The sequence below is a fragment of the Pyrenophora tritici-repentis genome, chromosome 2 (assembly GCF_003171515.1).
Source record: "Pyrenophora tritici-repentis strain M4 chromosome 2, whole genome shotgun sequence".
NCBI classification, from domain to species: domain Eukaryota; kingdom Fungi; phylum Ascomycota; class Dothideomycetes; order Pleosporales; family Pleosporaceae; genus Pyrenophora; species Pyrenophora tritici-repentis.
The window spans coordinates 2,103,161-2,129,687 of record NC_089391.1 but is presented as its reverse complement, the minus strand read 5'-3'; the positions used below and the strand labels follow the sequence as shown (position 1 = coordinate 2,129,687).

The window sequence follows — 26,527 nt, the reverse complement described above, 5'->3', positions numbered from 1 at the left end:
AGACTGCTCTACAGGAGTTTAGGGCGCGTGGTGATGGGAAGAGGGCAAAGAGACGGGTGGGCGCTGAAGGAGGTGAACTATCTCAAAGACGCTGTGGACGCTGTAATAATACAGGGCATAACGCGCGAATGTGTAACTAGATAGCAGAAGTTACATAGCCTCTTGATGCTATTTTAATCCCTTCTATGCTATATCGTGCCAAAGTGGGCTGTAATAGGCTATAATAGAGGTAGTTCTGGTGGGGTCTTTGCAGAAGTGTTTCGCGAAGCCTGCTGATCCGCGAAGCATGCACCTACGTTATATATTTGTCAGATTGTGATGGGTTATCAAAGACGGTGATAGATTGTATTATTCTGGTCTGATGTCGTGTCGTGTTTTTGCTGATCCACAGAATCCGGGTACTCCGAACACCCAGATTTTGTCCACCACCCAAAATATGCCCATATTCTGACAATATTATACGCTATCTATTAGAAGTCTTATAAGATATACTAGTATTACCCTACACCTAATATATATTAGAAATATCGAATTGGTTGCTATTTTTAGTACACGTAGGCCTAGAAAGTAGGTATGTCATTCTGTCAGAATATGGGCATATTTTGGGTGGTGGACAAAATCCGGGTGTTCGGAGCACCCAGATTCTGTGGATCAGTTAAATTAGTCAGCGCGCACGATCCACTGCGATCCAACTGATCCAACTGCGTTGGATCAGCAAAAGAAGAACACGACACGACATAAGACCAGAACAATACAAACTATCCCCGTCTTTGATAATCCATCACAATCTGACACATTCTTAGGGTCTTTCTATCGAAAAGTGGTGTCAGAACGTAGGTCTACGCCCACTACGCTATGCAACCAAAAAGGTACGTATGATCAGTGAACTCCTGATCATCGTGGTAGAATAGTATATATTGTACACCTCGCATTGCGTAGGCCTGACAAGTGGCGTGTTACCTGCTTACTTTACATCTCAACGGCGCCGTTGGTTAGTCCAGAAGAGTCTATCCCAACCACGAGGGCACTTCACATCACAGACGAAGAAAAGAAGGAAATACGCCACTAAGTTCCCTGGTAAACACTCCTACACACCGCAATATTGGATAGCAGTCATACAAGACCTAACTAACGCCTCTTTTCCCCGAAATATATACATGCAAGATCATCACTTATATTATCCGCATCCTCCCGTCCCCGCTTCCAGAAAACCACCTCAGCACCCAGTAACAGAGATACTCTTAATCGGACCCCCAAGCGCAACGCACTGCCCAGCCGCCGTTAGAGTAGCAGAATGTCCCTTACTCGTGCTGCAAGCAGCGTCTGTGAAGATGGTGACTATGCGCTTGTCAGTGCCCCATACCCAAGAAAATAAGTAAAAGGGTCACATACCTTTACATCCCAAATTCGCATAGTTTAGTTTCAAACTCGCCTGACATCCATTCACAACGTTGCACCCCGGGTACAGATCCCCAGAGCCAGCGATGTTGCATACTGTGCCCGTGCAGCCGGCGCCTGTGTAACGGTCTACGGAAGCTACTTGTACGGCTTGGCGGGGTGTGAGGGGGGAGGCGGTGGCTGTGAGGCTAAGGGAGGAGATGAGGGCGGAAACGACGATAGCGGCGGCGTACATTTTGGCGGAAGAAGGGGATTAGGCTAGCTGTATTGAAGGGACAGGTTGAACGATGGTTTTTGCTTGGTGAATTGAGAGGTAGGTGATGATGGCAAGAGCTGAGGTGTGATTTAAATCAGGTCGGCGGTTGCAGCTCTTCTTATACCTCCTCTCACTTCCACCCGGAGAGCTTCTTGGTCCGAAATCCACCTACATACTTGCCTGTCCACCACAGTCCGCAACAATCAATTAAGTGGGTCCTAGAAGGTTCAGATTGGATTGATTGATTACCGCTTTAAGCCTAGTAGTTACCTATAGGAGTTTAAGCCCTACCTAGATAGGTAAGTGGGTCTAGGAGAGTGACCGGATTGAATTGATTGTTGCGGAGTCTACTGTCCACCCGCATACTCACTGAGACAAAAGTTGCAAGCCATAAGCACTTACACCGAAAAGTGCAAAGAAGACGCCTTTCGATCCTTCCACGGCTTGTTGAGGCTGTTGGTGGTGAGAGCTCGGATGTACGCGATAGGTAGGTACGTAGGTACCTAAGCGTATGTCATGAATGGCGATACCCACCCGCGCTATGTACGGATCACGTCAGCAACGCGCGATCGGGAGGTGGTGCCGTGTACCCAATAACATCTAGAGGAAGAGAAGAAGTGGTGAGATGCACGGGTGGTGTGAGATGGATCTAGTCCGTTTATGGCTTGCGACTCAGGCTGCGAGTACGTACATGTGGAAAATGGGCCTATGGTCGAAGGCCAAGCAGGCGTCTATGGTGAGAGGTACGTGGAGGATGACATCTAGTTGCAAGACCTTCTTTTGTCCGGGTTCCAAGGTCTGAGAGGAGGCAAAAGCATTTGAAAGTAACGCAAAGTGCAATTCCAGGGGCTCAGTCATTGCTCTCTCACTTCTAGCGACCGAGGTGTCGCTTCAATCAACATACAATGCCCGTCTATAGTAAATACATACAGCCACATGTGCACGATCATCATCATGATCCACAGCTCAGATCAGCCCGTGTCATCAAGCCATCGTACTTAGCAGGTATTCGTACATGACAATCATCGACCTGCTCGCCTCGCGATCCCTACCACGCATCTGCATGCACGCCCGCCGAAGCTGCATACTGCATTTTTTTAGATTTACCCGGCCATGTCATCACCTCATCTTGCATGACTCCATCTGGTCTGACAAGCTCGCTTGTTCGGAAGCGAAAATCCAACCGCCACCTGGGTATCATAAAATACTTGTCAGTGTGGGTAAGCACTTAATAGGCGTGTCTGCCGACTACATTGGCCTTTTCCACTGTATGTCAAATATTCTATGATACCCGGGTGCCGCTGAGGTTGGTATGACTCGTAGCTTTCCACGGTTTTTTCCCTTAGTCCATGTCATCAGTGAGCAATGTGTGCCCCCAGCTCAGCCCTATGCAAACGACTAGATGGATAAATGGAATAGTTGGATGTCATCCGTGGTGCGGCGAAGGGCCGGCGTGAGATGCGAGGTAAGAACACGATTGTGTTGGGTTGGGGGGCTTGCTTACCGCATACATGCATGCATGTGTCCACCAATACGGAAATAAAGCCGGCTCGGAACCACTAATATTGCAGGAGGATCGGCCCACAAGGTCGTCTGTTGTGCATCGATCTGACGCCGAAGCCGGTATCATGAGATGGGAGCAGTATTTGATTGTTAGGATTTCCAGCTTACCACATTATGCCGAATTTTTCATCGAATGGGCTAAAAAGCTACTAAAAAACGTTCATGTGGTTTTTATTGACATAGGTCGGCTATGAGGCATTTCTTGGTGGTGGAAAATTTGTATGCGGTTATTAACACATGTGTTGGAAGGTCTATAGCACTAGTGCTGAAAGGAAATAACGATAACTAGGAATGCATTCTGTTCGGTGATGGTGATTTATTTATTACGAACACAGCTGCTACGAAGGTATACCTAAGCTCTGCGCAAGGTGGGCCGAAGTCGGGCCGAAGTGTCCAGCAGCCGACGTCTCTACCGATACTCACGATCCGACACTGGAAGTCTTTTCTTTCTGGGTAGCTAGTAACTCTGCTTGTATCGGTAGTGACAGTATGTGTTGATGGTAACTGTGTGTAGCATCAACCATCAAAGCTTGTCGGCCTCTGCACCCATCCCTCTACTCGGACTGTCAGCTTATTGCCGTCAATAAAGCGTTCAAGAGCGCGGTTTGGCGATGCCTTGGTGAAGGCGTCTGCAGGATTGTCTTCACCATTGATCCAGCGGATCTCCGTGATCTCGCGACGCTCATATGATTGGCGCAGCGCCATGATGTCGATCATGAGACGCTTTTCCTTCGTCGTCCCAAGCTTTACTAGGCACTCGTACAAGGAGTACGAGTCTGTACAGATAACCAAGGGAATTGCAGGTAGTCTAAGTCGTTCTGTAACTATCCTCAGCGTGGTTGCAACTGCAATGCCTATGTCAAAGCCGTTGACCATGCCGTAGATCTCTGAGGCCAGTACGCTCCGTGTGATGCGCTTGCATTTTGTAGAGCTGTAGTGGATCACGTTGCCCTGTATTGTGAAGGTGTTGACGTCAATAGACTCGTTGACGAGCATAAGGACAAAGCCTAGCTGTGAGCTGAGGTCCTTGTTGTTGGCAAAGGAGCCATCCACAAAGACCATCAACTTGGCCTCCATAAGATTGACAGTGACGTAGCGCAGGCCACGATCAAGATTCTCCATCTGCCATTTCAGGCGTTTGTTGAGTGCCTTGATGTCCTCGTCTGATGGTTGCTGAGCTTGAGCAGCGACGGACAGGTCAAATGACGCCTCTGGTTGGCATGTTGATGCGATGTACGCTCCGCGGGCGCGCTGCTCGGTGTACTGTTGCGCGCGGTCGGGTGCCCTGATATTCACAAGCCTGATCCTTCCTCCTTGTCCTTTCTGCCTAAGGGTCAAGACTCTGCTGGCGTCCATCGTGAGTGTACATCCATTGAAGTCTAACTGCACTTCTGGTGTCAGCCTTGCTTTTGGCTTTGACCTGAACTCTGCCTTCTGGATCTTCTTCTCTTCACGTGACGAGAACGCTGGTGTCCCGAGCATGAGAGTGTCGTCTGTCTGCATGCCAACGATGCCGAAGATGCCTGCGTCGTCGCTGTTCGTGATCAATAGGCATGGGTCGTACGTCGATGTTGCCATGTCCAGTTCCTTGCAATGGTGTCCGTGATACGTTGTCCACCAGTGGACTCCTGCCTCAGCGATTCCATACAGCGGCTTGATCACATGGAGTAGCGTGCCTTCTGGATATCGATGGACTAGCTCAGTAGGAAGATGTGCGAGTATCGTCCTCTTCAGGGTTGTCTGCGCCTGGGGATACGCCTGCGTAATGTCACGGAGCTCGATGTTCATTCCGCGTTGTACCATCTCGGGCGCCAGCGACATAATCAGGCGCTGGCTACATCGCTGTATGGTTGGAGATTGCGTCAGAATAGTCTCCTTGCCGTGGTCCTGGTAGCCTTGGATAACTAGGCGGGATTTCTCATAGGGCTTGGTTGTCTTTCCCTTGACCTCACGTACTAGGCGTGACTTGAAGATCCGGATCTTGCTGTGTAGCCTCTCGTCGTATTGCTCAAATTTAAAGACTCCACGACCTACGAGGTCGCTGATCTCTTGGTCATCAGACGCTTCAAAGGGGGCGCCTGAGGTTGTGATCACTCCATCGTTACGTAGCTTGATAGCTAGCTCAAGATCGTCCTGCTCCTTCTTGGTGATGTACGCGTGCGCCTTCCGCTTGTTCTTTGACCCTGGAGGGCGGCCTCTCCTGCGTGGTTGCACTGCCGGTGGTACTGCTACCGGCTCATGCGGCTCATTCGGCGCGTGTGGCGCATCGGGGTCGCTCCAAAGGTGGTCTGGTCTGTAGTATGGCTTGACGACAGTGGATCTGAATGTCGTTGGACCATTGACCATGTCAACAGTGACGTTGTGGCCATCTGTACTGGCGATCTTGTACGGGCCATTCCAGCCATCACTCTCTCTCCATACTAAGACTTCGCTCTGGAGTGGGAGCGCGAGCATGTCTGCAGTGGCTGGTCCATTGCGGGTGTTCAAGGCGTCTGCAACTTGGTGCTCTGCCGTGATCTTGCGTAGGGCTTTCGTCGCCTTTTGAATAGCCTCGCTGCGCTTGACCATTGACGGGGATGGCGGTGACTCTGCAGTCATTCGTGGGTACGCTCCAAAGACCAGTAGCGTCGGGACTAGTCCATCGGGGCCAGCAGTATCGTTGACAGCCTTCACAGCCATCTGGAGAATCGCGTCGTCGGACATAGTGTCAGTGAGTTCTGCATAGAGTATGTCCCATGCGCGGCGTAGAGGTGCATGGTACCTCTCAGTTTTGCCGATAGACCAGTGCGCCTCCGTAGGTACTTGCTTGCATGTGACTCCCATGATCTTTGCTTCTGCGCGGAACTCTGTGCTTGCAAAGTTAGTGCCTGCGTCATGCGTGATAATGTCTGGTGGTCCTTGATACGTGTCGATCCATAGTATCCGCAGTGCTTGCCATGTTTCTTTAGCTGAGATAGCGCTAAGGAACCTCGCGCCTTGAAACGCTGTTGAGGAATCGACCACATGCAGTACAGGTTTGTTGCTCAGGTACATCACATCCACCAGGATCTCATAGTTGAAGTGGTGATCATCCTTGAGAGTGAATTTGAATCGGCGCGGTGCGGAGCTGTGGAGCTGGCAGTGGTGGCAGAACTTAGTGACTTCTTCTAGGGTTCTTTCTTCGAAGTCGTTATGGCCAGCATCCTTTAAGAGCTTAACAAGTCGCGTGACAGCTGGGTGTCCAAATCGTCGATGGAGCCGTCGCAACTCTGTCTCTGTCAGGAACACAGTTGCTCTCTCTCTTTTGTTCAGATGGAACCAAGGATGTCCCCATTTGCGAATTACAGGGATGTGTACGTCACCCTGGACTAGCTCATCTGTGGTGTTGTTAAAGTAGACCTTTAACCTGTCCATGTCTGCAAGGCACAATAAGAATGGTGTAGGTGCGTCAAGCACCTCAAAGTTGATCGTCCCAATGTCTGTAGAGACCTGTGCAGTGCCAATAGATGATGTAGCCTCGCCCTTGCCGAATTTGATAGATGCCTTTCCTGCTGTAGACGTATCCATCCTAACTGTAGGATCTTCCCTTGTGAGTGCAAGGTACTGCTCCTTGCCAACTGTGGATACGTTGGCAGCGCCTGTATCCGGTAGGATCCCTTGGTACACAGATCTTGTGTAGCGGTCTTCAAGCAGGAACTGTGACGCTGGCGCTGATGGCGCGTCTTGGCGGTATACGTCGTCGCCAGAGATGTGGTGCAAGAACGCCTGATCTGCAAGGCATTGCTCCGTGAAAAACTGCTGTTCAAGGTATGCTTCCGCGACGTCGTCATCGTCGTCATCCTCGCAGTCTTCCTCCTCTCTCCAGCCTCTCTGATTGTACTGGCTAGTGTGCTCGATCCCTTCGTATTCTGCAAGATGTACGGAGAAGTCCTTGGGGGGCTGTGTACCTGTAAAGTATAGCGTAGAGAAGAACTGTGTACGGGCAGCCTTGCGCTCTTCGTCTGTGTGGTTGGTAGACCAGCATCCTTCCTTCTGGCAAACAAAGCATTTCTTCCTCCAGCGAGGCTTAAATCCTCGTCCGTTGTCGTCGCGCTGCTCGCCTCCTCGATATGCTCCTCTAGATCCGCCTCTGAATCCTCCTCCACCTCGAGATCTACCTCGGATTCTTCCATTGCCGTTGTATCGGCGATCTAAGTAGTATTGGTCCTCTGTGACCATCTGGGTAGTGTGTTGCCGTGCAAGGTGTGTCTCAACTGCAGAACGTAGGTCTGAGAAGAGTCCTTCACAGATTGTGGCTGGTTTGAACAGTGCCATCTCAAGCTCTGGTACTCCTCGGCAGGCATTGATGACAGTGGTACGTAGGGCATCCTCGCCCTCAAAGTTCTTGCCAAGGGCACGCTGGCATAGCTGCAGCTTGTCAAGCAGGATCTGCAGAACCTCGTGTAGTCCCTTGTCGGGGTTCTCTGTGCGGGTGCGAGCGAAGGTTGTAGTCGTCCAGTCTGTGTAGTAGTGCTGGTGATGGACGTCATGGTCGAAGTGGTTTTTGATTGCCATGTACGCATCAGCAAAGCTGTCATCTCTCTCTACAACCTGTATGTAGAATGTCTCTGCACGTCCGGTAAGGATACGGGGAAACACTGCGTGAAACTGCTCTTCTTGGATATCTACCTGCCAGCAGATGCTGAAGAAGATCTTGATCTTATCGTCTAGGAGATCGTACGCATTCCCTGTATACTTGTTGCTATTGTCCCATAGCTTAGAGAACTGCGTGATCGTATTAGCGTCGAGTCGATCGTTGCGGGACCATCGCGGCGGTAGCGTCTTGTACGGGTCGTATGGTAGTTCGGGTGGTCTGTTAGGGACGCGGTTCGTTGGCTGTTGCGGAAATGGCGTGACTTCGCGATATGCAGTCGCTGGCGGCCGTGTCTGTAGTTGCGCACGCCCTTGTTGCGGCTGCGCGGCCTGCTCCCACAGTTGTCGATGCTGAGGCCCTTCCAGCGTACCGCTCATGTGTAGCGGCTGTTGTGGCTCTATTGTTTGGGAACGGCTCTGGACGCCTTGTCTCACTCTATACTGCTCTTGTTGCTCGCCCTGCGACGGTCGTTGTAATTGCGACGGCTGTGGTACTTGCGGTGGCTGTTGTAATTGCGGCGGTTGTTGTAATTGCGGCGGTTGTTGTACTTGCGGTGGTTGTTGTACAGCTGGATAGACTGTGTGCTGAGTGTCCTGTTGGCGTTTATTGCTCTGCTGGCGCTGGTACGCTTCGGACTGTTGGTCGAATTTCATGGCTCGAAACTCTGCTGGTTCCCATTCAAGAGTATTCTCTATACCTAGAATGTTGTAGAGAGAGTCCGCCACCCTGGCGTGATTGTTGCCAGTGTATACTCCCCGGTGTCGTAGCACACTCTTAAGAGACCTTAGTGTACCACGCTCAACCTTGCTAAATAGCTCCTTCGTCCATCCTTCAAAGTCCCATTTGTAGTCAATGAAGAGGTCATCGTCCCAGGCCATTGACACATTGTAGTCGTGGATAGCTTTAGCGACCCACGTTGTTGCGTGTGTCTCATTTGCGTCCGCCGGTGCGGGTACGCCCCAGAGAGCTGTATTGATGACCTTGAGTGCAACTGTGTATGGACAGTTTTCCATAAGTTGTTCCGCGGTAAATTTGGCCCATGGTGAGTCTGAGAGGTGTTCTGATTGCTCATTCTGTAGTTGATTCTGAGCTTCAGCAGAGTCTGCAGAGCTTATTTCGCTTTGGTTATCCGCCATCTTGCTAGCGGGTGTTGACGCGTTGTCGGTGTTGTTGTCTCGCTGGTTGGTCGTGCCAGCGCTTGTTGTTGTACGTGATCGGATCGTCCGGAGACGCTCGTACGGTTGAGTTGTGTTGCGTTGCTGACGCGCTCTGTGTTCGCGGATTAGGCTAAACCAGCAGCTGTAGAGGGAGGTTAAGAGTGCTTTGTGTTATCTCTGCCTCGCTCTGTTCTTAGCACAGAATCTTCTCCCGGGAGTATAACGTCGTGCGTCAGGGAGTTCGTCGAAGATGCGGTCTGTCTCTTCTACCTTGCTGTCTGTGATCGCCTTAAGCAATCACTGATCAGTGTTGGAAGGTCTATAGCACTAGTGCTGAAAGGAAATAACGATAACTAGGAATGCATTCTGTTCGGTGATGGTGATTTATTTATTACGAACACAGCTGCTACGAAGGTATACCTAAGCTCTGCGCAAGGTGGGCCGAAGTCGGGCCGAAGTGTCCAGCAGCCGACGTCTCTACCGATACTCACGATCCGACAACATGAGCTATTTTTCTCGGCACTGGGAATGGATGTTTGTAGCGAAGGAAAATCTGAGTAAGCTGTGGAGACAACTTAGATGTTGATCTTCTGTCATGACTGTGTTGTTGCACCTCTTTTTCCCATCCGACGGAAAACCATAAGTACGCACACTCCAACAATCGACGACATGCCAATGACTCATTTACTTATGAATAATTAAACTCGTCACATCTTCCGTTGGATATGAAAGACTGTACGGGTATATACCACAAGTTCACTCCTCATAGCTACACTCCTCGCCACGGCTTGTTTCCTCTACATACGACGAAACGTTACCTAGTTGTCTGCAAACTGTGTTCCAGATAGTAGAAGCGCTACGTCGTTAGGTAAACGGTTTGCGCTGACGCATATTAGCGGGTATTATCTGCCTTTTGCGTAGCTGGGTTGGTAGTTTGTGAGGAAGATGGGAGAAGGGGGTAGTTCAACTACTGAGAAAGCCTATACAAACCGCTAGATTAAAGTCTTGATAAGAGACTCAGATACAGCTGCGTCTGTGCAAACAGCAAGTATTTCAAGACACTTTATAGGGGTTAGGTAAGGCTAAATAGATAGTCGAACTTTCTTATAGCGGCCTGGAATAGTACCAGTCAGTTGAAAGACTATCGAGAGCATTCCGGCGCCATTTATATACACCCCGTCGCTCGCACGAACCCACCCTTCGATCTCCTCGACATATAACCTACACCAGCGATCGTGACAATTAATCCATCAACTTCTACACCGGCAAAAGCCCGGCAACGACGGCGCTACCAAGAAACAAAAAAACTCTTCGAAATGAATTCACCTTTTCTCATCCATGTTCCTGGAACACGGATATCCACAGCCCCGACCAAGGAGGTTAGATAAGTGTAGTCACACACGTGATGATGATAGACTTCCAAGCTTGCTCGTATCAATAATACTACCATAGTACCCTACACATCATGATCATGCCCCTAACCCCAAACAAACCCACTACCTTGTCCCAAAGAGGCAGGCTACTAAAGTGATAGCTCACTATACCCACCAAACCATCCATCGTCATCCACCATCCCCCAAGCTATCTATATTCCCCACACAACAAACACCCACCCACCCACACACCTACACGCATACGCGCGCACGCCAAACCCACATCAGCCTCGTGACACCATTACTCCCTCACCCCAGTGTGAAAGATCATCTCAATTGCAGCTCTAGTCCCCCTCCTTCGCTCTTTCCTCCCTAGACCAAATACAGTCTAGGTACCCGTACCCGTAACCTCCAGATGGGGTCTAGTATGGCCGCCACCCCCCAAAAGATCTTCACCGTGATCCAGTATCAGCTAGGCAAGCCACGGGAAGACGATGATGGGTGGTATCAACGCCATGGCGAGTGATAAACAGGTAGTGGTGGACAAGGACAAGGTAAAACGTCGATCTATTCCCGTCATCACCCTCTACTTTCGGTCTTGCCTCCAGGCTTTCATGTATCATATTTTCCTAATCTCCCACCCCGTCCCTTCTGCATTCCCTTCATCTACCGCATCTACCGCGGCTCATACTAGCGGTCCCTCGCTACCAAACACGCATCCTGCCCCCATCGCTAAGCCCAATGCATCTCCACGCAGCCGCGAGCGACAGGGGTACAGCCCTGCGCAGCCCCAAACTTCTTTTTTTTTGCTTCTCGAGTATGGTTGGCACGCACCCCTGACAGGCGCGCAGCCAATCCATGCCAGCAGCCATGAAACCTGGCCGTTTGCTTTTATCGACGCGACGCGACGCAATTGCGCAAGCCTCTCCAACCAACGCAATTAGAACAGGGCTGGATAAGTGAGAGAAGGAAGTTTTTGCTTTTGGTAACCCTGCATTGCATTGGTTAATCCAGTTACCAGTCCCAGTCCCTTACCTACTATGGCGTCAAGACCGGTCAGGGCAGGGCGGTTATGACAGATGGGGTCTTTGGGGATTTGAGAGGAAGGCATTTGCTTTTTTGGAACTTAATAGCCTTGTTCCTTGTGGATGAGGCCGGATTTGCACGTCGACACTACGCGGCTTCTAAGGAGGTTTGCTTCGCCCGTCGAGGTCGCTCCACGGAGGGATTGGGCGAGGCGGTGTGTGTGTGTGTGTGTGTGTGTGTGTGTGTCTGTGTGTGATTGAGGATTTGAAGCGGTGGGTGTTTGGGTTGCTTTTTTGGATGGGCCTGGATGAATGGGTTTCCGTGATATTTGACATCTCCGAGGCTGGTGGTTTGGGGGCTGGGATCGTCGTTGATCTTCGTTGGTGATGGGAATGGGAGGACGGAGGTAGGGGGGAGAGACGTGTTGGATTGGGTATGGGTATGGTGGAGGGTCTTCAAGGATCTTGTGGTGTCAGGGTGCGCGGGAAACATAGGAGTGGGTATACTGCTGATGGTTCAATGGGTAATATGCCGAGTCTGTTAGTTGTTCAAGAGAAAGATAGAACCCGTAAATGGTCGCTGATGGTCGTGGTTCCAACTCGATGACGTACACGCTACCTCTCTGTAGTCTCTCCGTCAGAATCTCCCGATCCTCAACCCACATCCCGACATCGTGAGCATCGAACAACCCCCAAAGGCCCGCTCCTATTCTCAAACATGTCTATTCCACATCAAACATACCAATTGCTCGTATACACTCAGCCTCACAAGCCTCGAACCAAAACACTCCCATCCACTCCCTCCCTCCGTTTTTCGCCATTCCCTTTTGCATCCCTCACCCCTTTCTCACTGTCCACATCCACAACCTCACAATTTTTTCTTTCCTAACACCCTTCACAACCACCGTCTCAAATCTCACGAAGGCCCCACTTGCGTTCGCCACAAACATCTCAGGGTCCCTCCGCGCGCGCCATTCCCGACTTTCCCATTCCCCCAAGCGAAGCCAAAACTGTTCATCCAGCGTCAGGGTCCAAGCATCCCATCCCACTCAAGTCTTCTTCGCGACCCTCCCAATCAGAAATATTTGCAAAGAAAATAATGCCGCTGACCTTCGTCACAAGAACCGCAGACGCGTCAGGATCACGGTCGCTAAAACCTCACACAGTACCCTTTTTGGTCAGTGCCAGTGATAGTCTGCCCTCGTTTAGGACTAAAAGGGTCCCCTATTCACCTTTTCTATTCTTACAAAATCTGACTTTGGGCACTTTGGGCACGTTAGCATCTAGAACCCTGGACCCTTTGCCAGCTCACTTCCCTAAAACCTAACCGTCCGCAACCAGTTTCCTTTTTCCTTCGTTCTGGAGCTTTGCCGAAACAGCAATGTCAACCACCCAACTCGCACTGACCCAGCAAGCCAGCACAGCAAAACAGCAACGACGAAAAATAACAGGTGCCGACGGTACTTGAAACGGCGGGCGCGAGGTTAGGAAAATAAACAACTGGCCGATGAGGAGGGTACGTGGAGAGGGCTGAGGATCGACTTGCCTGGTATTCTGCCGACATGGTAAGTGCGCCCAACATCCTCATCTTTTTTTGTGTTTTCGTTCCGGGCCCTTAAGATGAGCGAAAGGGTCCATGCAAATGTTTTGGCCCAAGTTTTTTTTAGTTCTCGCCCCGGCCGAGTGATGGTGTTGAACTTTGTTGCGCTCGAATGGCTGACTAACTGGGCATGAGTGAGCCGATGGGAACAGCAGCTCAAGAGAGCTGAGGATCGCGCTCGTTCACCTGGTATTCTCTGCTGCCGACGTGGTAAGTGCGCTCAACATCTTCATCTTTTTTTCTTTCCCTTTCGTTCCGGACCCTAAAGGGTCCATGCAAATGTTTTGACCCTCGCGCTCTCCGGCTGGCTATGGTGTTGAACTTTGTTGCGCTCAAGCATGCTTCGGTTCCAGGGTTTGCCGTCCATCATGGCGGTTCACAACTCTTCAGCGTGGTTTGCACATAGGCGTTCTCCGAGACTTCCTCTCTCTCGCCTCAACGTACCAAGTCAGTGCGTATGATCTACACCATTCTTTTCCTCCCTTCTTGTTCATCCCCCAAGCTTTGCGGGATTTGTTTCGAGAAAGACGACTCTGGTACGGCATGGTGGAAAGTGCGTTGATCACTCTCCCAGCTTCCTCATGTTTTTGTTTCCTAGGGGTCCTGAGAGTCCAGATCCTCAGTCCAGACGGGCAGGGTCCATACCAACGTTGTCCGTGGTTATTTCAGGATTCGTAACACACCCACTCACTCCCTTTCTTTTCCTTTTTACCTTCTGTTCCAGTCCGGCTGTCGCTACGAAAGCGAGAGAGCAGTGTGTTTTCAACCACCACCACCTCGCAGTCAGTGCGTTTCACCATGTTGATTTCCAGTCCAGACCCTCATCCATTCAAGTTCGCAAGATTTCAGGGTCCACGTAAAACGTTGTCCGTGGTGTCTATATGTGGTCAGTGGTTCAAATTTAGATGGTGTGTTACAAAGTTCAAGTGTTCAGAATGCTCTTTTATTTTTCTTGCTTCAGCATCTTCGGCTTTCAAACCTCTTGGCGAGATATTGCAAAATTCCATGCGCTCAAGCCCCTGGTGCTATGCGAATTTCGTGTTGCTCATAATCGATGCTTTCGTAAAAGAATCTTCCTCACCGATGCTCATCGTGCAAAAGCTCTGAACACTGCCGTATACACACGAGTTCGAACGTAGCCCATCTAGCACACGCCACGCACGCGGTCAACGCACATTTTCCTTCTTCTTTTCTCATCTGGGCACTTTTCTCTCTACCCGACCCTACCTTTCCCCTCCTGGCCCTCGGCTAATCTAATCCAAGGCCCCTAGACACGTTACATGTCCTGGTATTTTCGCTAACCCTCCTCTCACCTGCTCACCCTCCTACACTGTAGTCCCCTGTATGGTGGCCGGACTTCAGATGCCCCCACTAGTCTCAGCCTCGTCAATGCACATCTTTGTTCAATCTTATCAATCGTATCTGGATCAGCACAGCCACGTATCACTATTATTGTACCTGAGTGTCGCTCTCAAAGACTAAATGGTGAGATCGACAAGGGGAAGGGGAGTTTACGAGTGTAGCAATGACGGTACGACTAGTGGTATCCTGCCCGTTTCTCATGTGTGACCATCGAGTTCTGAACGGGGTTATGGATGGGTGTGATATCCAGTAAGGACGCGCCGATGCTAGAAGCGCGAGTGTAGGACAGTGTAAGTTGGAAGACCCTGAAACGGGCGGGATCTGGTACCATGACGTGGCGTGACTTGTATTCTGTAAACCCTGTTTACCCTTATTTTCCCTTCTCTCAGGGTAAGCTAGCAACAACACACAACACCAAGATGCATAGAGAGGACGGAAAAGAAATGATGGGCTACCCCGCCTTCAAAACCAGCAGTTGTATTGTGTAATTCTCCCTTCGAACGAGAAAGTATGGATGCTGAGAATGAGCAATTGATGCAACCTGTCCGTGTTACATAGCCTGTCTTGTCTACTCTTGTGCTTTCCTTGCAAGGCCAGCAATATGCGAGAGCTCGAGAGATGACAGCAGAAGAAGAAAAAGAAATTGGAGGAGAACGCTAGCAACATGAAATGCTCCTTCTTCCAGCGACTGTTTGGGCGGAGTTCACGCAAGTGAAGGTCTCGGCTTTGATTGGCTGGCAAAAGTCCAAGATAACAATGAGCCAGCCCGGGTGTGGACCTCGGGACACGTGATGCTCAGAATCCTTGCTTGCAGGGTAGTTCCATGGCTTTGGAAACCCAGGTTCCGGTACCAAGGCACGACGCTACTGACGATGAAGCAGCCGTGTCGTGCTACACGTCTACAGCGTTCTACAGATATTATGTCCCTGACCATAGTAGAACGTCATCCTACACAATTCCTGTAGGGGTGACCAAAAGCAGCGGCGGATTGCCAAACATCTCCTGAGGGGTAGATTACTGATCGCGTGCGCGGACCCGGGGTATGCTTGCGATGCCCGAGAGAGTCACAGCGTTTCCGTTCTCCTATTGGCGACAGGCATGGTATACGACCGCCAGCAGCAGGCTTCGTGCAGTGCGAATGCGACAGTAAACACCGCGATACTTTCCCCTTCGCAACCCACGCATTCGGACACATACACGGAGTTATTAATCATAACAATCACACCCAGTGACATCTAGATCACGGGGTGTCAATGAGCACCCCCTCTTTCGTCATGATGTCTGTAAACCCTGCTCATGCTTTTGTGTGACAGACTGCCCCGTCGATCCATTTAGTTGCACACCCTCATCGTTGGGCACAAATAGGGCATTTTGTACAGTCGCACACGATCCTATCATATCCACTTTGTCACAAGAGTCATTCTACCCATTTACTTGGGCTGCCCAAACGTAACACAAGATGGCGATTCATGGTGCAGGGGCGGGTGATCCAGACCTGTGGGTAGAATCAGGCTGCTATTCTGGTCATGATGTTGAGCTGGGGACGGGATCCTGCAGAGATGCTCGCCGATCTGGGAGACGAAGTTGCGCCGCGGAAGTGGTAGATCCGGACAGGGTTCGAGTCAGTAATGATGGGAATCTCATCATGAAAATGGGATTTCAAGCGAGAAATCGACGATATCAAACCAACCTTAGCTCGGCGAGATCTAGACGCATATCCTTCTCTAGCGATTGGCGACGTCATTTGGATTCGAACACGAGCCCAGGGGTGGTATTTGGAACTTGGGCCTGTCAGTCGGCGAGACCCCCAAACGCAACACCAAGAGTCGCACTCGGATGCAGGGCGACTAGCATCATCATCTTGTGACTTGGCCGACCATGTGCAGACTCGAGGCAACCATTACAATGCGCCGTAGATAGCAGATCAATTCGGGAGGCGGCAGGCGCCTGGTACCGAGACATATCTAGCTATGCCGTTAGTCAATCGTTTCCCCCAGGTGAGACGGACGTTGGTGTTGCTGTCTCATGAACGTTGCTGTCCAACTGTCTACATTGGAACCGAATGAGTACAAAGCAAAGTGGATGCCTGGTTCGTGGGAGAGCAGATTGCGTGCTGTGGTACCCGGCCGCCAGGCCAATGACTCAATTCGTTCGGCCGCATTCTGGGGACACAGAAGCGGTAAATGCAGCGAATACAATAAACTTCTGAAATGAGAGATCGTGAAAACACCAGCCACTGGGCTGGGCACGCTAGTGCAGGGGTACATGACTGGCAAGCAGCTGAGCCCCACGACAGCGAAAACATGGCTCTTGCGGTCGGGTCAACGTCGATTAGTGATAGATGCCACAATTGATTATTATTTTCGAGTCATACGACAAAGAACATTTCGCTGAACTCTAGTACTCAGTAGACAATGGCGTAATCTGTCTTCATGTTTGAGCGGATGATCGCCAGCCGTGGTGTTTGTGCAATAGATTGGTGGAGAGTCCGCCCGAGCGCGGCCCGACAATTGAGGATCGCAGCCTGATTTGGGTATCGCACCAGGACTTCCACGCATCTCAGGAACAGGACCACTGTATCGTGATCTGGACAAGGAAACGAATCCATCGTTCGGCGCATGGGGCGCGCTGCGCTAAGCAGTTGCTGCTTTTTGCGACAGCTGTCAAGACTCATTTGATTGCGCCCGGCGCCCTGGACAGCCGATTAGCCCCCTGCGGGTAAAGGATACATGTTGCTAGGCGCATCGAGTGACGATAGCAGGCGGTGAGCCGGCCTGAGCTGTTGCTGTAGGTATTGAACGGCGATGTAGTTGAGAGACCCACTCACGATTCTGTCACAGACTGCCCTTTCTCGTTCGCATGGCACAAATGACAAGATAAAGTCTTTTTGATCAGTTCATCAGGTGAGCGCTCAGCCTGAACTCTACCACCGTGGCTGGGGGCCGTATGTTTACTGGCATGCCAGGTTGCCATACCGACAATTGAGTGCGGTAGAGGCGTTTGTGTGAAACTCAGACCGTGCCTGATCGGCATGTGTGAATAAATTTCTAACAAGAGGGGTTGAGGCTTGAATTATGCGGAGACAGTAGTTTGTGATAGGCCGGCTCGTGTGCAGACGCCACGAAGGAGGTAGTGTGGAGTTTGTGCGTGCCTGAGCAGCCAGCCTCTGGTTCAGCAGGCCAGGATCTGCCATGCGGCCCCTGCGCAGACGGCAACTAAAAGCAACGAGGGCTGATCCGGCCAGAGCGCGAGAGGTGACGGAAACGGTAGAGCGGCAGCCATGTACCACTGTCTTGGCTGTAGTTGGGAACCTGGTCCCTGGAGTTAATCGGCGAGCGCGGCGCTATGGCGCATGGTCTGGTGGGTATGATCCTGATTGCCTGGCTGGGGTTCCAAGGTCACGGTTGATATATAAGACTTGGTCGTCCTAGCCTCTGGATCAATCAACCAACTCGTCCAAGACAACAACCAACAACTCTACTACCACAATCACAACTATAACCAAGAACTTGGACTCGATTCCCTATTCCACTCATCCAGTGAAGCATCAACCACAAGCACTCAATCGACCACCATCAACATCAACATGTACCAGAACCTTGGACGAACCCCCAACTGGGATGTATGCTTTTCACAAGCCCAACTCACCGAGGAAAACTTGCGATCACACAGTTCCATCCACTCAAAGGTATGTGCCGAATCTTGATGAAGTCTTTCCATGGTTTCATGCTAACAAGACACAGGCGGATAGTGCTTGCCATCTAGAAGACCAACAGTCAGCGGCTGGCTACACCGAACTGTACTACCGATACGATGGCGACTTTGCCGAGTCTGATGACGGAGATGCGGATGCCCAAAGACAAACAATGGCTCTGCGAAGAGCAGCGTCTCTGGAGGTGTTGAAGGCGTACGGCGGCTGCTTCGCTTCTGGCTTTCTTGCTCTACAAGAACCTCTCCCAACCCGAGCGAAGTCGAAGCTCAGGATATATGAGAGCGCAGATGGGTGCGAGATGCAAAGAACGGCTTCCATCGCAACCTCATTCGCAACTTCATCGAGCAGCTGGGGCAACAACGACAACCCACGACCAGATTCGGCCACTCTAAGCAGCACACCGGTACCAGAATCAGCCAAGGGAGCAAGATGGAGGTGGAGGAGCATGAAGAAGAGCTGGAAGCCCAGCGCGAAGAAAGTTGAAGTTTGAAGTCAGGATACATGAGCCGGTTTGCCGGTGTTTGAGCAGCGTTTGTTTGATTGCTTGTTAGCGAAGGCGTTGGGGCTCATTGACAGCCAAAAAAGATTGCGATTACCATCTCTTTTGTCATGAATAGCGGTAGCGATATTACGTTTCGTTTGTAACGAGGATTCGGCGGTGTAGCTTATAATCATGGTCTGGAGTGTAGGGGGGGGCTCCGTGAGGCGGATTGATCAATGCATAACATGCAAGACCCATACTTTACCATCAGTGCCATTCTACTCTGTGGTGATGCGGTGACGAGGAAAAGGAAGTGGAGGAAGGAGCGGGCGCGGCTGGAGAGCCGAAGTCGGAATGTCCCGAGATGGTCATCTGACATGAGTGATGATTAAGACGGGAGCATTGAGCGACGGAGATGCGAGAATTGTCCACCTATCCGGGGCTTATGGAGAAGAGAAAATTTAGGCGAGAGAGTCAGCCAAAGGTAAAAGTCGTGGCCGCCAAAAGGTCACGATGGTGGTAGCCGGAGGTACACAGAGGCAGCTGGAGGCGTGGGGGGTGCGTCTGCAGGCTGACGGAAAGCCAGGTCGAGCCAGCCAGGCGAACCAGTCACAGGACGCGCAATGCTTAGGAGTTATGCACGAGGACGACAAGGGTGGTAAGGAAAAAAAGCCAAAGAAAAAAGATTTGGCACACGGCAGAGAAGACGTCGGGAGCCATTGAGGCTCACCAGGGCGATTTGACGGCCATGGGACGTAACAAGGCAGAGGTCCGATTGAGGATTTCAGATATTGTCGAGAGCGATGACGTCGTAGTGGGGGGGGGGCCTATGTCATTCTGAGGGGCGGCAGAAGCTCGGCGTGGCAGTCGCGATGATGGTGCAGGTGGTCGGGGCCGGCAGGTACAAGGGAGTTGTCGGGGAATTGGGAATTGGTGCTTGCAGCTTGCACTTGGAGGAGCTCAGGTGCAGCTGCAGCTGCAGCTGCACGGGACTTCCGGTGCAATTCGCGTTCGCACCTGGATGAAGGTTCCTGGGTCCTGCGCCCATCACCCCATTGCTTGGAACAAATGCAGAAGCGTCTTCACCGCCTGCGCCGTCATTACCTATCGTGATAGCCAGACCCACCATTGCGCCTGCCTATTATGCTTTCTGAAGCCATCGGCGGACCTGCCGGGGCTGCAGCAGTCAAAACTAGGAGACCGGCTCAACAACACCATGTCTTCTCCTACACCGCATCAGCTTCCACATACGCTTCCGTATACGCCACCTGCCCTAGTCCCTTAGACCACACATTGCTGTCTGACATTGCGGCCTCCGGGTGAAACATCTTCAGTACAAAGGTGCCGCCCCACCCCCACCCCCAGGCCTGTATCGCCGTCTTAACCCAGAGCGGACAGTACCTACGCCATAGCACTACCACTGCACATCTTCACCACGCACCTGCCCCAAGACAGCACCACACAGCACCACACAACACCGCACAACATACGACGGTTTGACTGGTGTCTGCGTCCACCCGCCCCCCACATCGTAGCATGAGCTCGCAATCTTCGAAACCTCGACGAACCTCGACTGCCATTGATCCGTACGCTGCACCGCACATTTACTATGGCGAAAGTCATTCCAAGAAGCATGCGAGGGCGAGAACCTACTCGGCCGTGAGTGCCCCGCTTGTCCCGTGTTCCCCAGATGGGCGACGGCGGTGCTAACACGGGACAGAACGTAGACCAATCCACGCGTAATGCCCCAATTACCGACGGCATCACCGCTGGCCGCCGCATCAGCCACGGTACGCGCCCTGGACAAAAGACGCTTCTGGACCCGAGCTGACCACAACAGATGAAATCTCGCTGCAGCCGCGCCGCTTCAAGATCAACGTCGAGGAGACGCTACAGCAGCTCCTTGCCCGTGAAGACTCCGACCAGAACTACCAAATCACCATTGACGACAAGGGACCCAAGGTACGGCGACGCGATACTGCTCGGTGGAGAGTTTGGCTAACAAAGACCAGACGATATCTCTCGGCACCCTTGGCTCCAATGCCTTCAAGAAACACGATGTCCGCGGCACCTACATGCTCTCGAACCTGCTCCAAGAGCTGACGCTCGCCAAGGACTATGGCCGCAAGACCATTGTCCTCGACGAGTCGCGTCTAAACGAGAACCCAGTAAACCGCCTCAGCCGTCTGATTCAATTTTCCTTCTGGGATGGCCTCACCCGCCGCATCGACGGCTCCAACATTGCCAAAGTCGGTGTTGACCCCAAGGACTGGACCGATGACCCGCGTCCCCGTATATACATTCCTCAGGGTGCCCCAGAGCAATACGAATACTACACTCGCATTGCTCGCGAGCATCCAGACATGCGCCTCGACGTTATCTGGCTCGCCAAGGACTGCGACAACGACCAGTACGTGCGCGACTTGAACAAGGCACCTGGTCTGCTCGCCATTGCCATGGAAGAGTGGATTGACCCTGAAACCAACAAGAAGGACCTGAGGGGCCTGCCCTTTGTTGTCCCAGGTGGTCGCTTCAACGAACTGTACGGATGGGACAGCTACATGGAGTCCTTGGGCCTTCTCGTCAACGACCGTGTCGACCTGGTCAAGTCCATGGTCATTCACTTCTGTTTCTGCATCAAGCACTACAACAAGATTCTCAACGCGAACCGTACCTACTACCTCTGTCGCTCCCAGCCGCCCTTCCTCACCGACATGGCTCTGCGATGCTATGAACGCATCAAGCACGAGCCTGGCGCCCTCGAATTTCTCCGAGAGGCTATCCTTGCTGCCATCAAGGAATACCATTCGGTGTGGATGTCCCCACCTCGTTTAGATCCCGTCACTGGTCTTACTCGCTATCGACCCGGAGGACTGGGTGTGCCGCCGGAAACGGAAGCCACCCATTTCGAGCACATCTTGAAGCCCTATGCCGACAAGCATGGTATGACTTTTGAGGAGTTTGTTGACGCCTACAACTACCAGCGTGTTGTTGAACCCGAACTCGACGACTACTTCCTGCACGACCGTGCCGTGCGTGAATCAGGCCACGATACCTCATATCGTCTCGAGAGGGTCGCTGCTGATCTAGCAGTTGTCGATATCAACGCGCTGTTGTACAAGTATGAAGTCGACATTGGTCGTTGCATCCGCAATCACTTCGGCGACAAGCTCGAGATTCCAGCAGAGTTCTGCACGGGTGACATGAAGCCTGGTCAAATCGAAAACTCTGCTTCATGGGAACGCCGCGCTAGAAAGCGCCGTGTCCAGGTCGACAAGTATTTGTGGGACGAGGAAGCTGGTATGTACTTTGACTATAACACCGTCAAGCAGCAGCGTACCGGCTACGAGAGTGCCACTACCTTTTGGCCCATGTGGTCCGGTCTTGCCACGCCCCGCCAGGCTAGTATCCTAGTGGAGAAGGCTTTGCCTAAGCTCGAAGCCTTCGGTGGACTAGTGTCAGGTACGGAGAAGTCGCGCGGCAAGGTTGGCCTTGATCGACCCAACCGACAATGGGACTATCCTTTCGGCTGGGCACCACAGCAGATGCTTGCATGGGTTGGTATGCAGCGATACGGCTACGATGCTGAGGCCCAGCGCCTAGCGTACCGTTGGCTGTTCATGGTCACAAAGGCGTTTGTCGACTTCAACGGTGTTGTCGTTGAAAAGTACGATGTCACAAGGAAGATTGATCCCCACAAGGTCGAGGCAGAGTATGGCAACCAGGGCAGTGACTTCAAGGGTGTTCCTCGCGAAGGGTAAGCTTTCTCATCAAGACTTGCATCGCATGCCGCTAACAAAGCAATAGCTTCGGATGGGTCAACGCAAGCTACATCTATGGTCTCACCCTTCTTAGCGCACACCAGCGCCGCGCTCTCGGCGCCCTTACCGACTGGGACAGTTACGCCAAGGCCATGTCGGATCTCGGCATGATGTAGACGACCCCTAATCACATTCCTAATGAGTTGACGATACGCATCCGCATAGTACGTTGAGAGTATGATTCCTAGGAGAAAGTTAGAAGGCGTAGTATAGGATAATTCAATCTCAGTTTGCACTACTAGTCTAGTCGGTTTTAGCAAAGAAAGGAAAATAGGATCAAGGAGACCGTCATGCTAAAGTGGCGAGTGCATAGTTTGTATGGATTTCAACAAGCTGTTTTTAGTAGTAGGTAGTCATTAGTACTTGTAACATGGAGACAATAAACTCATCAAGCATGACATGTTTTGATCTTTAATACTTGATGTCTTCCTGTGTCTCTTTCTAATGTTCTAGTCAGATTGAAAGTAGGCTATCAAATGTCTATCTAGCCTTTCCAAAGACCGTTCCCAAGTTGAATGAAAAACGACCTTCGCCTTGAACGCTTACGCTACGTTACCCTTTGAGTCCGTACATTCCCGTGTTGAAAAAAAAAGTGAAAATACAACAAGCCCCCATGTGGTGGTATAAAAGGAAATGAATGCTGTTGAACACATTCAGATGCCCGCCCTTTGAAAGTATGCGCCCTTTACCCACCTGAAGATTTGAGAAAAACGCCGATAGTAGTCATCATAGACGGTGAAGAAACTGATTCATCTCCATCAACAGCAACGACAATAACGAGGAGGAGGGTAGTGAGCTTGTTGAACGCTCACACATCCCCCACTCACTCGCTTCATCGCCCTACAACCCCCCATCTAAAACATACCATCAATCTCCCCATTCTCAACATCAACATCGATATTAAGATAGCCAGGCGCAGTCGGCAGTCCAGGAATAGTCTGAATATCCGCCGCAAGCGCATAAAGATATCCAGCACCAGCAGCCATCCTAACATCACGAATAGGAACCGTGAAGCCCGTGGGCGCACCCTTGAGACTAGGATCATGACTAAGCGAGTACTGAGTCTTTGCTACGCAAATGGGTAGGTTACCAAACCCTTGCTTGACGTAGGTGTCTACTTTTTTCTGGGCGAGCTCGCTGAACTCGACGGCGTCGGCGCCGTACATGCGCTTTGCGATGATTTCCATGCGCTCCTGGACTGTACCCGAGGAAGTGTCGTAGAGGAGCTTGTAGTCTGGTTTGGGTTTTGCCGAGGCGGCGATGATGCCGCGGGCGAGGTCTACGGCTCCTTTTCCGCCTTCTGCGAAGTGGTTGGCGGGGATTGCGTCTTCGGCTCCAGCGGCGATTGCTTCTTCGCGGATGACGTCGATTTCGGCTTGCGTGTCGGTTGCGAAGCGGTTGATGGCTACGACGACGGGGACGCCGTATTGCTTTGCATTTTCAATGTGCTTCTTGAGGTTGACGCAGCCAGCGCGGAGAATGTCAATGTTCTCGGTGCGGTAGACTTCGGGTAGCTGGGCGCCGGGGCTGATGTCGGGGCCGCCGCCGTGGTTTTTGAGGGCTCGGACTGTGGCGACGATGACGACTGTGTCGGGTACGAGGCCGGAAGAGCGGCACTTGATGTTGAAGAAGCGCTCACCTCCCATGGTGAAATCGAAGCCAGCTTCAGTGACGACGAAACCAGTCTGCGCGTCGTGGTCCTCATCCGGCTCAGTACCAGCCAGCTTGAGAGCAAGCCTGTCGGCGATGACTGACGAGGCACCAATACTGATGTTTGCGAATGGACCAGCATGTACAAATACGGGGGTTCCCTCAAGCGTCTGCATCATGTTGGGCTTGATAGCGTCCACTAGTAGAGCAGTCAAGGCACCACCAGCACCAATGTCGTCACAAGTGACAGGGTCGCCTGCACGCGAGCTGGCAACGACCATGCTGCCGAGACGCTCGCGAAGATCTGAAAGGTCCTTGCTGAGGGCAAGGATAGCCATACACTCGCTGGCGACGGAAATGTCGAATCCAGTCTCACGGGTCTGACCCTTCTCCGTCGGTGCTTGACCAATGGTGATCTTGCGCAGATGTCTGTCATTGACATCGAGAACTCGTCGCCAGGTGATGGTCTCAGGGTCAATATCCAATCTGGCGAACTTGGTAATCTCCTCTTCAGTCAGATCGTCTGGGTTGGTCTTGTCGATACCGAGCTTCTTGAGACGACGGAACATGACGGGCGCAAACTCACGCTTGCCCTTTTTGGCCGGTACCAATCGCTTGTACAGGGCAGCATCCTTTTGTGTGTTTTCGTGGAACATGCGCGTCTCGATGGCAGCTGCGAGCAAGTTGTTTGCTGCAGTGATGGCGTGGATATCACCAGTGAGATGGAGGTTGAACTGATCCATAGGAATGACCTGGCTGTATCCTCCACCGGCAGCTCCACCCTTGATACCAAAGGTAGGACCCATGCTAGGCTGTCGCACGTTGGCGAAGCATATCCTGCCAAGATGTGCGCCCAATGCCTGTGCTACACCAATGGTGGTGGTCGACTTGCCCTCTCCCAGGGGTGTCGGTGTGATACCAGCAATCAGAATGTACCTTCCGTTCCGGCGATGCTCGAGGCGCTTCAGGAGTGATAGATCGACCTTTGCCTTTGTGGCGCCATACGGCTCCAGCTCGTGAGGCAGAATTCCGACCTCCTTTGCTACAGCCGTAATCTGCTTTGGGTGTTGCTTTCGCGATATGGCGATGTCAGAGGGAATGGGGTCCTCAATTCGGATCGGGAGCGCCGAAATCTTGCGCTTCTTCTGGCGGTCGTAGGTTGCATCGGCCGAATCGACGAGGTTCTGTAGCAGCATGGCAATCGTCATAGGTCCAACACCTCCTGGTACCGGAGTGATATGCGATGCGACCTCGACCGCGGAGTCGTAGTCAACATCACCCACGAGCCTCTGTCCGCTCTTCTTGGTGTCATCTGGAATGAAGTTTGTACCAACGTCGATAACGACGGCACCATGCTTGAGCCAGTCTCCTTTGACAAATTGTGCTTTGCCGATAGCAGCAATGACAATGTCTGCGCGACGGACAATCTCGGGGAGGTCCTGCGTTCGCGAATGGCACACGGTGACGGTCGCGTCCGCGTTCTTCAGCAGATAGCTGACAGGGCTGCCCACAATGTCGCTACGTCCCAACACCACAGCGTTCTTTCCCTTGATGTCAACACCGGCCTCCTCGAGAAGCACCATTACACCCTTGGGCGTGCATGGTGTGAACAGAGGCTTGCCGCCGCGCTTGGCCAGCTCGCCGATGCTCTGGATGCCGAAACCATCGACATCCTTCTCGTCGGCAACGGCCGAAGTGATGGTGTGCTCCGAGATGTGCTTGGGAAGAGGCAGCTGGACAAGAATACCGTGAACGGCGGGGTCGTTGTTGAACTCGTAGATTTTGTGCAGGAGCTCGCCTTCGGTCAGGTCCTCGTCGAGATGCACAAGCTCACAGTCGATGTTGGCCTCCTCGGCGGCCTTGAGCTTCATGCGCACATAGGTGCTAGAGTCTGATCTGTCGCCAACTGCATGCTGTTAGTATCCATTTTCGCCAACTGCTGCAATGCCTTTTACTTGCCCTGGACAATTTTCAGACTTGGCCGATATCGCGGATTCTTCTCCTGCCTCTCTTTGATCTTGGCACCCAACTTCTCGCGGATGCTCTTCGCAATGGCAGTGCCGTCAATCTTCTGTCCAGCCATGATGAAGCGCGTGCTGGAGAATTGTCTGGCACTGTTTGCAGTCTTGACGACAGTATATAGATGGCGGGGAGACGTCGCGCACCAATATTTTCGCGGCGAGGTAGCTGTTGTAGCTTGCGGAAAGCAACGGGCGAGAACACCAGCGCGTCCGCCGCAGATCGGATACACTTTCATCGTCTTCCCTGCCTAGTCGGCGTATCTTTTCCAGGAAGAGTGTACGGGGCGCGAAGGGCTGATACTGTCCTATCTATCATTTCACTCACTTAGTCCGGCCCATGCTACTGCACTCCGATTCGGAGAAAGGTGAGAGCTACCCGGCGCCGAACTTTTCTTCTGCGCGACTCGCGTCCGTGTCATTACGTACCACGCCTCGTAGGTAAACATCAGCATTGGTATCTGCCTGGATTGTGCTTTCTTCTGGTGGGAACGCTATA

General features: G+C 52.0%; 6 protein-coding genes across 6 annotated transcripts; 2 read left to right on the top strand and 4 right to left on the bottom strand.

Annotated features, from left to right (window-relative positions):
* Window positions 1–1,216: 1,216 nt before the first annotated feature.
* Window positions 1,217–1,633, bottom strand: PtrM4_062640 (uncharacterized protein; the record flags this gene model as incomplete). Its single annotated transcript, XM_001932991.2, has 2 exons — window positions 1,217–1,338; window positions 1,393–1,633. The coding sequence occupies 2 exons, from the start codon at window positions 1,631–1,633 to the stop codon at window positions 1,217–1,219; spliced, it is 363 nt and encodes a 120-aa protein (XP_001933026.1).
* A 2,100-nt stretch (window positions 1,634–3,733) lies between these two features.
* Window positions 3,734–6,763, bottom strand: PtrM4_062630 (uncharacterized protein; the record flags this gene model as incomplete). The annotated part of the gene is made up of 1 exon (XM_066105590.1): window positions 3,734–6,763. One exon carries the CDS (start codon window positions 6,761–6,763, stop codon window positions 3,734–3,736), a length of 3,030 nt encoding a protein of 1,009 aa, XP_065964217.1.
* Window positions 6,764–7,079: 316 nt separating this feature from the next.
* Window positions 7,080–8,965, bottom strand: PtrM4_062620 (Med15 multi-domain protein; the record flags this gene model as incomplete). The annotated part of the gene is made up of 2 exons (XM_066105589.1): window positions 7,080–7,135; window positions 7,177–8,965. 2 exons carry the CDS (start codon window positions 8,963–8,965, stop codon window positions 7,080–7,082), a joined length of 1,845 nt encoding a protein of 614 aa, XP_065964216.1.
* An 8,726-nt stretch (window positions 8,966–17,691) lies between these two features.
* Window positions 17,692–18,548, top strand: PtrM4_062610 (uncharacterized protein; the record flags this gene model as incomplete). The annotated part of the gene is made up of 4 exons (XM_001932989.2): window positions 17,692–17,710; window positions 17,763–17,885; window positions 17,985–18,034; window positions 18,090–18,548. The coding sequence occupies 4 exons, from the start codon at window positions 17,692–17,694 to the stop codon at window positions 18,546–18,548; spliced, it is 651 nt and encodes a 216-aa protein (XP_001933024.2).
* Window positions 18,549–20,075: 1,527 nt separating this feature from the next.
* Window positions 20,076–22,476, top strand: PtrM4_062600 (TreA, Neutral trehalase; the record flags this gene model as incomplete). The annotated part of the gene is made up of 5 exons (XM_001932988.1): window positions 20,076–20,198; window positions 20,260–20,329; window positions 20,380–20,501; window positions 20,552–22,296; window positions 22,347–22,476. The coding sequence occupies 5 exons, from the start codon at window positions 20,076–20,078 to the stop codon at window positions 22,474–22,476; spliced, it is 2,190 nt and encodes a 729-aa protein (XP_001933023.1).
* A 738-nt stretch (window positions 22,477–23,214) lies between these two features.
* PtrM4_062590 (C-1-tetrahydrofolate synthase) lies at window positions 23,215–26,093 on the bottom strand (the record flags this gene model as incomplete). The annotated part of the gene is made up of 2 exons (XM_001932987.2): window positions 23,215–25,906; window positions 25,966–26,093. 2 exons carry the CDS (start codon window positions 26,091–26,093, stop codon window positions 23,215–23,217), a joined length of 2,820 nt encoding a protein of 939 aa, XP_001933022.2.
* Window positions 26,094–26,527: the final 434 nt, after the last annotated feature.